At 40.4% G+C, this 13028-nt stretch overlaps 1 protein-coding gene across 1 annotated transcript; it reads right to left on the bottom strand.

Moving 5' to 3' along the window:
- Nucleotides 1-2617: 2617 nt before the first annotated feature.
- On the bottom strand, nucleotides 2618-9840 carry LOC103780813 (C-type lectin domain family 12 member B-like). The gene is made up of 6 exons (XM_008948506.1): nucleotides 9750-9840; nucleotides 7417-7515; nucleotides 6564-6707; nucleotides 5230-5384; nucleotides 3645-3763; nucleotides 2618-2777 (listed from the first exon to the last, which is right to left on the bottom strand). The coding sequence occupies exons 1-6, from the start codon at nucleotides 9838-9840 to the stop codon at nucleotides 2618-2620; spliced, it is 768 nt and encodes a 255-aa protein (XP_008946754.1).
- Between the last annotated feature and the right edge of the window lie 3188 nt (nucleotides 9841-13028).

Here is a 13028-nt window from a genome sequence, read left to right as displayed (position 1 = left end):
GGAGTCAAGTGTCTCTGTGCTGCTGAATTTCCTTTCACATTTTTGTGACACTAACCTCTTCAGTCTTAGCGGCGACTTCTCAAACATGTAACAAACTGCTTTGGGGAAACATTTCTCCAACCTTATTTTACTTCTGGAGAGAAACCAGGAGGTAAAATAATTTTCTTGTATTATTTTGGTAGTTCTGAATTCAATAAGCAGTCTGTTAATTATATAACTTTTTTTTTCGAGTCACCTTTTAAAACAGATCCTGCTGCAAAAACAGAAGTAACAAAAGAGGAAAGGTGAGGCCTTATCACACTCTCTGCTCTTGCAAGGACTCGGGTCAAGTGAAATTTCTTGTTTCTTCAGACTAAAATGAAATGTAAGCTAAGGCAGGATGTTTGGGTCTGCATTTGAACACAGCAGGTGTATAAATGTTGTCAGCAGGTTGGACAAGCCAGCTGTGTTTATTAAGCAGAATGTGATCTTGCAAATTGCATTAGCTAGAGTCTGTGACTGGGGGGGTCTGTGGCAGGGAATGGAATGTAGACATGGGAAACACATTGCTGTATGGAACTGGGATTCAAAATACCATCCCAGCCAACACACAGAGAGTACATTTTGTCCTGTGAGGAAAAGCTTCTTTTGATGGAAAAGGAGATGCTGTCAGGCAGCATGTTCTTAAGCCCTACCTGATTGCTTCACCATCAGGGTGTGTTCTTTGCCAGTTGCAGCCTTGCTGGACCAAGCTGTTTGCTGCAGCGCTCTGAAAGCCTGCAGTGAACTTCCCTGGTGGAAACAGACCTGGGGGTGTTGGTTGAAAGCTGGCTGAATACAAGCCAGCAGTGTGCTCAGGTGGCCAAGAAGGCCAACAGCATCCTGGCTAGTATCAGAAAGTGTGGCAAGGAGGACTTGGCAAGTGATTGTCCCCCTGTACACGGCACTGGTGAGGCCACACCTTGAATACTGTGTTCACTTTTAGGCAACTCACCACAAGAAGGACACTGAAGTGCTGGAGCGTGTCCAAAGAAGGGTAATGAGGCTGGTGAAGGGTCTAGAGAACAAGTCTGATGCTGAGAGGCTGATGGACCTGAGGCTATTTAGCCTGAAGAAAAGGAGGCTTAGACAAGACCTTATTGCTCTCTAACTCCCTGAAAGGAGGTTGTAGTGAGATGTGGGCTGGTCTCTTCTCCTAAGTAACAAGTGTTAGGACAAGAGAGGGAATGGTCTTAAGTTGCACCAGGGGAAACTTAGATTGGATAATAGGAAAGATTTCTTTACAGAAGAGGCTGCCCAGGGAAGTGATTGAGCCACTACCCCTGGAGGCATTTAAAAGATGTGTAATGTGGTGCTTAGGGACATGGTTTAGTGTTGAGCTGGCAGTGCTGGGCTGGTTGGACTCGATGGTCTTAAAGGTCTCTTCCAACCGAAACAATTCTATGATTCTGTGAATGGTAGGACACTGCCTCGTGTCTTTCTCCTTTGGGATTTTTTTTTTGTTTCTGTTGGGTTTTGAGAAGAAGGTGGTAGCTCCTTCTGTTTCATTAGCACGGCACACTGTGAAACTGTACTCTAGCCCCACTTGTCTTTACAGTTACCAATACAGCTGCTGTACCAGAGTTTGGGCTGGCAGTAAACTGATCCAAAAGGTCAAGTTCACAATGAGATTATGGCTGCCTATCAGCATGGGGAGCTGTCATCCTCAGCTCATGCTTGTCTTTAACAAACTGCAGAAATGCCTAGGACTTAGGGTTGTGGTATTTTCACTATAGCTGGGTTTGCTGATCCTTGCTCAGCACATTAAGTTAGTAGTATGGCATTCCATGAAATATCCCCAAAATACATAAAAGGAAACTCTATTCATGCCTTTGGCTGAAACAGCATAACTCCTGCAATAGTTCAAAAAAAGTAGAAAATTAGAAAAGAACATAATAATTACTAGGAAAAAAATTAAGAAAAGAAAAAAATTAAAGGGAGAACTAACAGTGCCCCAGGAAATACAAAGCATGATATACAGCTAGACAGTCATAGCTGAAGGATATCTTCTCCTGTGACAGCTGCACAAGCCCTTACTAGGGTTATGAATGCCTGTGCTCTAGAGCAAATACGATTATTAATACAGTTCTTTATACTTTGGCCCAACTTCTGAGTATAACTGTGTTTGTGTGTTGTGTACTCCAGCCTACTAGTGTATTAGAGCAGACAAATCAACAAGACATCAAGCATCTCCTGAATGGAAGTATTTAATCCTTGTTGTGTGTGTTCTCTCACAGCTGTACACTTATGAACTGACAACTGGTATTAGGAATGTATCAGCAGATGCTGGGAGAGGAGCAGTATCTTTAAGTGCTTGCCTTCTCTTCTTCATCACTTTTGACCATTTGGGCTACCACGTTGGTTAAAACTGACTACTCATTTGGCAGTTTTGGATGTGGACCAACAGACTTGGGTTGCTCCTGGAGCCTGTCATCGTGCCCGTTGCCTTATTATGAAGATATTTTAAAATATGTCTAAAAAAGAATGAAAACAGGGAAATGTATTAGGTCTGATCCAACATATTTAATTTCTCATGTGATAGTTCTCAAAAACAAAATAAAAATTCCAACCTTGCAGAATGTCTTCCAGCTTCTCATAATCATTTTGGTCTGACAAACCAGTCTTGCCAGTGGTTGTCAACTTGCTGTAACTGGATGGCAAGCTTTTCACAGATATAGTGTTGCTCACTTGAACATGAAGTGCCATATGCATCCGTATAATGAAAATATGCACAACTATATTGGGATCCTGTATGTGTCCTAGGAAGGAAAAATCTTTGTTACATCTCGTCTTATTCGAATGGTCCATACTTGCCACTTCCAAAAGAGCCATTTTTGCAAGAATTACTTACGTGGCTTTCACAAAGCATATACATCTCCAACAAAGAAATAATGTGCTCAGTGACCTTGTGCACCAACTCTTAGGAGGCTGACCCTGTCCTGAACATCCCAACAAGCATCCTCAGCAGAATCTAAGGGTTGGTCATAAACCATTTCTTGTACCTGACAGTAAGAAACACTAACTCCTGTGTACTGACTGGAGGGTGGCAGTTGCTGTTTCAACAGACATGCTAAGAGGAGACTGCTCAATGATGGAAAGGGAAATTAGCAAAGCAGGGTTGAAAGCAAGAAGAAAAATATATTTCTGAAATAATACGTTAAACTAAAGTGAAATGATTCTAGAGAATTAACAGTGTCTTATGTAAAAAAAGAGTATAAAATCAAAAACATTGAATGAAACACTTCTCCATTGCAGTTTTTTTCTTGTGTCCTCACTGAAACAAGATGTCAGATACAAGAGTAACATATGACATTTATGGTCAGTTTGAAACCAAATTACGGGAATAAACTTTCTGGGGTTTTGTTTTGGTTTTTGTTGATGATTTGTGTGTTTTTTGTGTTTTGTTTTTGTTTCCCACCCCCTCAGAAATAGTGCCTAAATCACCCTCTGAGCAGTTCTGGGTGAGAACAAAAAAAAAATAATTTTGAAAAGGAAAAGTGAGACCCAGAACACAGAGAAAGCTGCATAAAAGCTGGCTGTTCAATGTGCCCTTGCTTTTGGAGGATCTGGCAGTTTTGTGGGGGTGAGGAGCACATTTATATATTGTGGGAAAACTGATCACTTACCAAGACTTTTGTTCTTCTGTAAGAGCTGTGTTGTCTGCCCAATACCAGCCTCTCTGTTCATGTTTAAATGTTAATCCAAGCCAGGGTGTTCTTCTAGGAGTAATTTTTTTTACCAGTTCCTATGGAGAGTAAGGACAATTCAAAACAGATATTCAGGAAGATATGAAAAATGGGTATTTAGGCTCAGAAATTGAAAATGTTGATGGAAATTGTCTAAAGAACATAAATACCACAAATTGTTAACTTGTCCAGGCAAGTTCTGCACTCAAAGGAGAAGTATCAAAGGAAAAATGACAGTACAGCTGTTTTTAATCAGAGAGAAGATACTTCTAGTTCTGAAGAGCAATGTCACCATTATCAACCCAGTTGAAACCCTTTGGGTGAAACACTGGGTAGCTCTCCCCTCTTCAATCATGAATCATTGCTACCCCTTTACTCTGTCCTTAGCATTTGTCAGCAGCAAAGCAGAAGCCTTGGCAGGGAGCTGTTGGGTTTAATTTGTTGAACCGTCACATTGGGCTCCAGCATGAACAAAATCTGGACCATGACAAGTAGAGGAGGTCTTAAAGTTAGGCATTTAGTGATATTTTGTTCTTAAAAAATACTCTGAGAAGAACAGAAAAAAATGTAAACTTGACTAATTCTGCCTTTTTCACTGCTGTTTGAGGAAAATCTCTAAAGATTAGAATTAATTTTTTCTGTTGTTCTACTCCTTCCTTCGCTTACCATTGTCACTCCCAGTGTGCTTCTCCATTTTCTCTTTTTCCTCACACCTCTGACTGCCATGATGAAGATGGCTAGAACAGATTGCAATCTTTGGCTCGCAATCTTTGCTGTCACCAGTTTGGGAAGGTGAGAATAAACCTGCCCTCCTTTACTTCTGGGAGAACCCTTACAACCTGCAGCTCAGTGAGAGAGGACCTGGCATTTGTCGAGTGCTGGAGAGCAGGCAGGCTCAGCCCTGACTACTGGCTCTTGGGACGTCTTTTCTGCCTTCAGTTTTCCAATATGTCTGCTGGCACCCAGAGGCAAAATCATTGTTTCATTCTGCATGTGGAATTTTATCTTCCCACCTCAGTTTGTTTTCATTCACTAAAAGATTAGGCCAGATTTCAACAACTCACTGCCAAGTGGTTTAATTTTGATTGAAAAGATGAGACCAACTTTTGTGGCAAGAATTTTTACAAAATGGGGAGAACAATGGTTTGCCTATGGGTAAACAAGGTTACAGGAGGTTTTCATGCTAATATATTACCAAATACTTGCATGGATATGTAATAATTGTTAAATTGGTGAAAGCATTGCCCACAACAAAACGCCCATGAGCTCGCTTTCACTGGTCATCCCAGTAAGCAGCCATGGGAAGCCAAGGCAAGATGGGCTGTCTCTGTCCACCAGCAGCTCGAAGGGCTGCACTTTGTGTGGCAATGATCAGTCCTATGCCTTGGGACTGCCCAGGAGAACCTAATCACTGTAGAAAAACTCCTGCTTACAGTGTCATTTAAGAAGAACATGTATGAGGTGAGTAGCTGATAGGGTGCATGAACTTCCTCCACAGTAAACAGGGTGAGAAAACAATCCATACCAGCTTTGCTCTGTCTTTTATCATGAGAAGAGTAGAGTTTTGCGAGGAGCAAAACTGGTCGCTCTGTTGCTGTGACTTCTTTTCCTTGGAGTGATAGTAACAAGTATCGCCACCTTCCCACTTCCAGTTTGCTGGGCAGAGTACACAGTTCTTGCCTGGAAAAGGAGAACCATAACCCTGTTTGATGCCCAGGGTGTCTCTCACAGACCATCGCTGGTGGCCTGTGACGACAAGATCCATAGGGACTGAGGATATTTGAGGTGGTCCTCGTGCAGCCAAAATTCCCTTGTGGTCCCATAAGGTTCAGCTAATGTCAGAGATGGAAACTGAATCACTTCCTTACCTCTCCTATTCTTTTTAGCACTGAGAAGAGGTTCAGGTGTGGCAAATGGGATTTATTTTGCCTAATTTTATGGGTCTACAAAGATTACATGAATCAACCCATCTGGATTCCTATTTTAGTCAATGGACAGAAGTAGATGTGTCTCATATTTGGTTTTTTTTTTCTGTCATTTCAAGTGTATTTCTTGGAAAGAAACAGGCTGTATCCTTGCACTACCAATTTCTCTTCTTTGAATGAAAGGGAGACCTAGATATTTAGGTATTTAGCTATTTATTATTTGTAGAATAATACCTGGACAAGTGAAATCCCCTTTCCTCACAGTCACAGTAGGACCCCTGTCCCCAGCACACCTACTCCTCAGTAAAATTTCTAAAGATAACTATTTCTTTTTCTGGCTCATTATCAGATGCTACTTAAATAACTGATCTGCAGCTAACTGGTTGCAGGAACAACTCTGCATTCTACACAGGCAGAAGACAGGGAGAAGACTCCCAGGTCAGTTTAGCTATGCCTCACTGCACATCACTTCTGACTTTAGGAGATTCCTGTCTTACCTGGGGTTGGTTCTAGCACACTGCACTGTGTGTAGACTGCTGCTCACATAGAGTGCATTAAGTTGTTTAACACTCAGGCACCACTGTGAAATTGTCTATTAGATGTAGATGAACATGTTGTAGAGATCCCTGAATTAGCACTGACAGGAGCTGGCATGTCCAGAAGGCATCCACAGAACCCTCTTCTTCTGGAAGCTAAATCCTAAAACGCTGCTGCCACTGCCATGCCCCACACCACTGCACATATGGCCAGGCTGCATTTCTCCCTCTGGGCATCACATTATTCAAACAGACTCACTGCCTACTTTTTAGGTGGTCACATCTGAGAAGACACAGGCTGACTTAAGGAGACAGACCTGAACAGACACAGAAGGCACATCTCATTTCCTTCCTTGCCATGTTGAAAGATAAGCCATCATCAAAACTTGTTGATTTACCATTATTTTTAAAGTCTTCTTCCCCTTCCAAGCACAGCCAATTGCCAAAGGTCTGGAGCATATTTGAGAAATTTGCATGCAGCTCATTCTTTGTCATGTTGAGGTCCTGAAATTGTGTCACATAGTCCTTGTGAATCTGGAAAACTGAAATTCACAATAAGACATTTTTTCCAGTGCCGTCCTTCAGAAAGGGTGACATGCAGATAAGGAATGTTTTTAGTAGATCATTAGGAATAAATAAATCATTTGGGATAAATGTTACTCCTCCCTGAACTCTTGCATGTAAGGGCTGCTGAGATGGAGAATATTTGCATAGTGGATTTATTATTATTTGGCTTTTACTGAACAGCAAAATTAAAGTGCCACTACTTATAATCTATTTCCATTGTCTCTCTTGCTCTTATATTGGTTTCCAGGATGTGCTTTTTTTCTAAAAACATGAACTTCTGGATCATACTGGAATTGTTGCATGTGAAAGGTAATGGACGCAACCTGTTTACTGTGCCACAAAGTTTTTCCTTTCTCTTCATATCCAACATTATCTAAGAGGAATTCACTCCATCATTAGTCAGTACAGCAAGATTGTGGGTACAGTTTTTAAGAGACCAGACAACAGCATCTGGAGCAAGCAGTGTATCTCCTACTCCACCCCTTTCCAGCTCCCCTTCATGTTGCTCATTTCTAACTTCATCATGTTGAAAAGAGGACAAAGATGCTGTGGCCAGACAAAATGATCTGTTTTGTCTGGCTGCCTCTTCTCAGATGAATGAGAAATTGCACCTGAAGGAGATGTCAGTCTGGTGTTATTCAGTAGCTTGAGCCCCTCAGCAAAGAGAAAGGCATTAGTACTCACATAAAACTGTCAGGGTCACCAGCGCCACCAGCAATACCAGGCAGAGCGTGAACAAAATCAGGACTGCTGGCCAGCAAGACCGAGGTGAAGCAGGAGGCCCTGGGAGGAATTCAGTCATGAAATGGAGGTGCAACACTAAGAGAGTGGTGAACATCTTTGCCTCATTAAATTGCAGCCAACTTTGTGGTGCATTGGTCAATAAATAATTGCTTTTACTTTATGGTTGTATATTCCTTCTTCAAAGACTCTGCACACAGCAAAAGCTGCCCAAACAGAGAGAGCAAGAGTTCACAATGGCTCAGTGGAGAACGTGAACAGCCCTGGTCCTTTCAAAGGCCACAGAACATGACAGGAAAGCTGATGGCTCAAAGCTGAAAACAAACACGCACTGTATGGTTGTGGTTATTTGTGATGGGCAGCATACATCTGTGATAATTTGGGAAGCACTAATCTGAGTGCTACAGTAAACTCCTCTGGTACGTCACGGTGGTTTGAGATTTCTAGCTAGGAATTCACAGAGAATTTTTCTGTAATAAGGGTTACAACCTAGACACAGAAGTAAGCACTCAATGAGGAGGAAAAGAAACGATCTTTCTGTGAGCAGAAGAATTTTTAAGCACGTGGGTCATCCAAAAGAGACCTTGTTTATAGGAGCTGGAAGATTTAATGGGTTAAGATCACAAAGTCATAGAATGGTTTGGGTTGGAAGGGACCTTAAAGATCATCTAGTTCTAACCCCACTGCCATGGACAAGGACATCTCCCACTAGATCAGGTTGCTCAAAGCCCTGTCCAACCTGTCCTTGAACACTCGCAGGGACAGGACATCCACAGCTTCTTTGAGCAACCTGTTTCAGTGCCTCACCACCCTCATAGTGAAGAACTTCTTCCTTATATCAAAACTAGATCTACCCTCTTCCAGTCTGAATCCATTCCTCCTTGTCTTATCACTACATGACCTTGTAAAAAGTCCCTCTCCACGTGCCCTTGTAAGATGCACTGCAGGAGGGAGAAAAGCATTCAGCTTGTCAGGGAAGCACTACACCTAAGGCAAATATTAAAGCTGCCACTCTATGGACTTTGTGGAGAAATTTAGTGTGTCAGGCTGAAGGAACAGGAATCGAAACTATGCAGTGTGTCTCTCTTACATATAAGCTGTGGTCATCTTCTGTGGTGAAGCAATCCTGAGCAGAAGGTTTGCTTGTACAAGACATGACTCTACAGAAACTGAACCTCACTTGACAGAAACTTGGGCTGATGAATACTCAGGTGAAAGAATGTTGGCATGGATGTTGTCTTGAACTGGGACAGAGATCACTGCTGTCTTATGTTCATCCTTCCAGTCACCATAAATGGCAGGTCCCCTCCAGCTTCTACAGTCAGCGTGCTCCCAGTCTGCCTGGGATGAGACCAGCCTCAGTGCACAACAACTTGTGGAGCTTCTTGGGGTTTGTGCTCACACAGTCCTCAAGTTTCTCAAGGTTTCTCTGTTTTGATGCTCCACCACTTGGTAGCATCAGCTACCACCCTAGTTTAGTATCATTAATAACTTGCTGAAGACAAACTTTTTTTTTCTTTTTTTAAGACCCTGAATTATACTTTAGTCATGCTTAAAACCATAACTCAACATAAACATGTTCAAAAAACAACAGCATTTGAAAACACTGCTCTTTGCTACAGAATTCCCCAGGGAATTTCTTCACAATCACAAGCAAATTGTCCTCACTTGTAAACCTCTGCTCCAGAGCCTGAGCCCACAAACAGCTATTACCTTCTAGGCACTTGTTTTCCTATGAGTTACACCACACAAATCTAGAGCTTATCTGAACAATTTAATACGAGCTAATAAAAATTACTTTAAAATTAGTGTTTAAAATAAAGCATTTAAAATGCACGCATCCCTTTAACAGATACAGCCATTTCAAAGACGAGTGTCTTAATGAAGGCTAGAATTTTAGAAGTGAAATAAAGCGAGTCAGTTAAAGCTAGTTCAGTTCTAAGCTTGAGTGCAAATGCATGGAGAAATTAAAAGGAACTCATCCACTTTAAAAATTGGTTCAAGTTAACTTGCCCTTGAGGTTTAGAAAATTAGTCTAACACTGAGTCATATGATTTTCTGCAAAATAATGAGATCACGAGTTCAGGTGTACATTCCAAACTCTGCAAATTTCAGGCAGAAATGACAGCAACAAGAACCAGGATACATTTATAACTAGTATAACTTTTCTGATATTAACAAAGCTAACAAAGGCCCCTTGAGCATATAATTAAAAGTATTTTCTGTTCCATCTCCTTTAGCAAGAATAAATCATAAAAGTTTCATAGATACCACACCTTTTTCCTTAGTATCTTCAGGCTCTGCGATATTACCCAGTTCATGGCTGTTCTCAAATTTCAGATTAGCATATGTTACTTCTTCTGTCATAGCTGGTAAAAAGAAAGGTGTCAGAACAAAAAGGTAGAAAAAGATCTAGCATTTGCAGCCAGTAAGCTAGGAAGAAATTCTACTCCTTTGTGGGGTTTCGTTGAGCTGGCAGATGCAACTGAAGCAGCAGAGAGGTCGGGGCACATCTGAACTTTCTCGATCACAGTACTAAAGAAAGTGTTCCTCTTTCTCTCATTGCTATATTCTGTTTCTTCCTTTTTATCCTACTTCTGTGCTCCCTGATTGGCTTCTATTTCTTTCTACCATGACTGAAGAAGATGCAGCTACTTGTGTAGAACTCTTTTCATCCAAACTCTTCTTTTGGTTACACAACATTTAATTCCTGATTACTTCAGATTCAGGCTTGAAACATAGAACTGAATAAAATGTTCTACAGGTTTGAGGCTGTCTTTTGGTTTGGGCAGCTGTGTTCAGCAGCAGATTTGTGATCACGCTTAGTTTCTGTTTCCTAGCGAAATGCACTGACAGCAAACCAGAAGGTGGACTTGCATCTTAAAGCTGGCAAATTATGCTCTCATTCAAAAGAAGTAAGCACTTTAGCTAGAGGCTAGCACCTCAGCTAGGATATGTCAGGGTGTTGACATCTACACCACCTTCCCAAAGTGATTGTTTGGCCTGGGACCTCTGAGTCTAACTAGAAGGACCTCTTGATAAAAGCTACGTCTCAGAAGGTAATTTCTTCTGCTCAGTTTTCTGGCATTAATGTTTTATTTCCATTTCTTGAATAATTTTCTTTATTCTTCATTCCTTCTCCAGGTCTATGGCATAAGGAAAAATGTACACTAACACTAATATTTTGATACTGCATAGTAAAGTGAGTCTTCAGGAAAATACATTTCATATATCTTCCTCACAAATATGGACACAGCTGTAGAAACAACCTTTCTCTGATGTGAACAGTCAATCCTACAGAGGAAAAGAAACAACAGGGAGATCTGGTTAGCCAAGGAGGGACTACATGTTTCATTGCATGAAAAATTTACCACCTGCTCTACCACTGTGTGCCTCTCATGGGTCTACTGGTCACTTCATTTCTCTGGAAAGCAGTAGCTCTTTGTTATCTTGGTAGACAGTGCTTTGCTGGACTATTGCTATTGCCTAAATTTCGTAACATGTGACAGATTTTGTAAATGGCATAACTGAGACCATGAGACAGGATCTTCTAGAGCAAGAGCAAAGTGTTCGTTTGATGCAGAAACATTACAGATTCTAGCTGGAGTAGAAAGGCAGAGAGACACACTCCTTAATGAAAACAGGAGCAAGCAAATAGATAATCTGACAAGTCTTATGCCACTTCATGATGTTTTTGAGCACTTCCACAGTTGTGAAACCTTAAATGTGCATGATGAAAGCAGGATGTCTGGAGTTTCTGGTACAAATTTTGCAATTTAGCAAAAACAAGAAACAGAACAGAAATAGGTGATGCATACATATTAGTGAGTGGTTATTAGAGTGGTTAGTGTGAGGCTTACACACACTGTTCTATGCCATGTCAGAAGTGTAAAGCATTGTAAAAATGAGCAGGAGTATGAACTAATCCTGCTTTGTACCTCTTGAACTACATAACTGAGTCTTAGGCTTCCAATTTTCATTTTACTGAGAAAATGAAACAAACGTCATCGTTTATATCAATGCTACAAAGAAAATTACTAGTTTAAATTAACAAAAGATTCAGATTGTTAAAGTACTGGATCAACTATGTAGCTGGAACATAACAAAAAAAAGACATTTAATACAAAATATTTATAAAAAAAGAAAAAAAAAAAAGTGCCAGCTTTTCCAGAAACCAAGCTACCAAAAATCAACTCAACTTGGATTGTTTTCTTTCAGGAGATGGGGAGTAAGGGCTTGGTTTTGTTTGTTTTCCCACAAGTGTGCTTGTTTAGGGAAGTGTAAGCAGTAAAACATATTTATTTGTAAATACCTAAAATGGTCTATCAGCTCTGTGCACCGAAATAATTCTGGAGCTTCTGAACGTTTCACTCTATACCCTCTCTTAGACAACAAGGAAAAAGGTTTCAACTTTCAGAGGACCTTTGTTGACTTAAAGCAGACAAGCCCACACCCAGCACCTCTGATTGCTGTATTTTCATGTAAGCATTAAGAAAAATAAGCATCTGTACTATCACATACTTTTTATTTATTGATTTCATATTATAATTTAATATTTGACTATTGCTCAAAAAAATGAGAAAAAAATAACCATTTAAGAAAAACCATGTGTAAAGTCTAAATGAAAGAAAGTAAAATCAGGTTCTAACAGGAAACCTATATAATCATCCTATTGTAGCATGACTGTTTGTCCAGATGAGAAATGCTCTCTCCTCTCCATTTCTTAACTGACCCTTAGAGTGAGGAAGCACCTGGCTTTTTGATGTATTAAAAAGTGGCATAAAGGTGAGAATTTCAACATTTAATTGATCTAGGCACTGACTCCAACAAACTTCTGGACTTACAGGAAGAGGTCCTTGCTGTTTGTTTAGTTGATGCGTAATTTATTGTGTTGCATCTCAAAATGCATTCTGAAGATCTCAGAGACTACATTGTTTACTAGTTGGCAGTGCTGAATATAAATAGGAGAAAGATTTCTTGACTGAATCTAAACCACAGAGTGTTTCTAATTTGTTGTAAGCAAATATGGCTGCATTGCATTCTCCTGAAAATCTTAAGAAACAGAAAAATCAAAATGGTGTGAAATTCAATAATGCAAGTGGCAAAGCCACATTTATGGGAATTGGTAGCAAGAGCTTTCTGAATCAGAAGGAGCTCAAGAAGAGAAGGACCTGAGTATATTAATATTTCCAGTGAATGTGAGCAGGAACTACAATATACTATGGCTGGGAAAATCTCATACCCTTTACCTCAGAGAATGTATCTAGAGCAAAGGGAAGGAAATTTACATGATGGTTCATAAAGTGGTAGTGAACACACATCCAGTATTGTTCTCATCATGAAACTTTAAGAAGGATATAATCTGTTTGAAATAGCTGAACAGAAGGGTTCACTGTAAAAACAGACAGGCGTAGTTTCTGTCACACTTCAGGAGACTAAATTATAGATTATTTATGCCTGTTAGTTAAAGTAAGATTATAGTAGGAGAGTCCTGAAGAACAACTGTCCAAGAGTAAAGGTTTATAACTAAAATGCAGGGTTGTTCTGCCAATGAC

The sequence above is a fragment of the Merops nubicus genome, unplaced genomic scaffold (assembly GCF_000691845.1).
Source record: "Merops nubicus isolate BGI_N331 unplaced genomic scaffold, ASM69184v1 scaffold2621, whole genome shotgun sequence".
NCBI classification, from domain to species: Eukaryota; Metazoa; Chordata; class Aves; order Coraciiformes; family Meropidae; genus Merops; species Merops nubicus.
The sequence above is the reverse complement of the archived record's forward strand: the minus strand, read 5'-3'. Positions and strand labels throughout refer to the sequence as shown.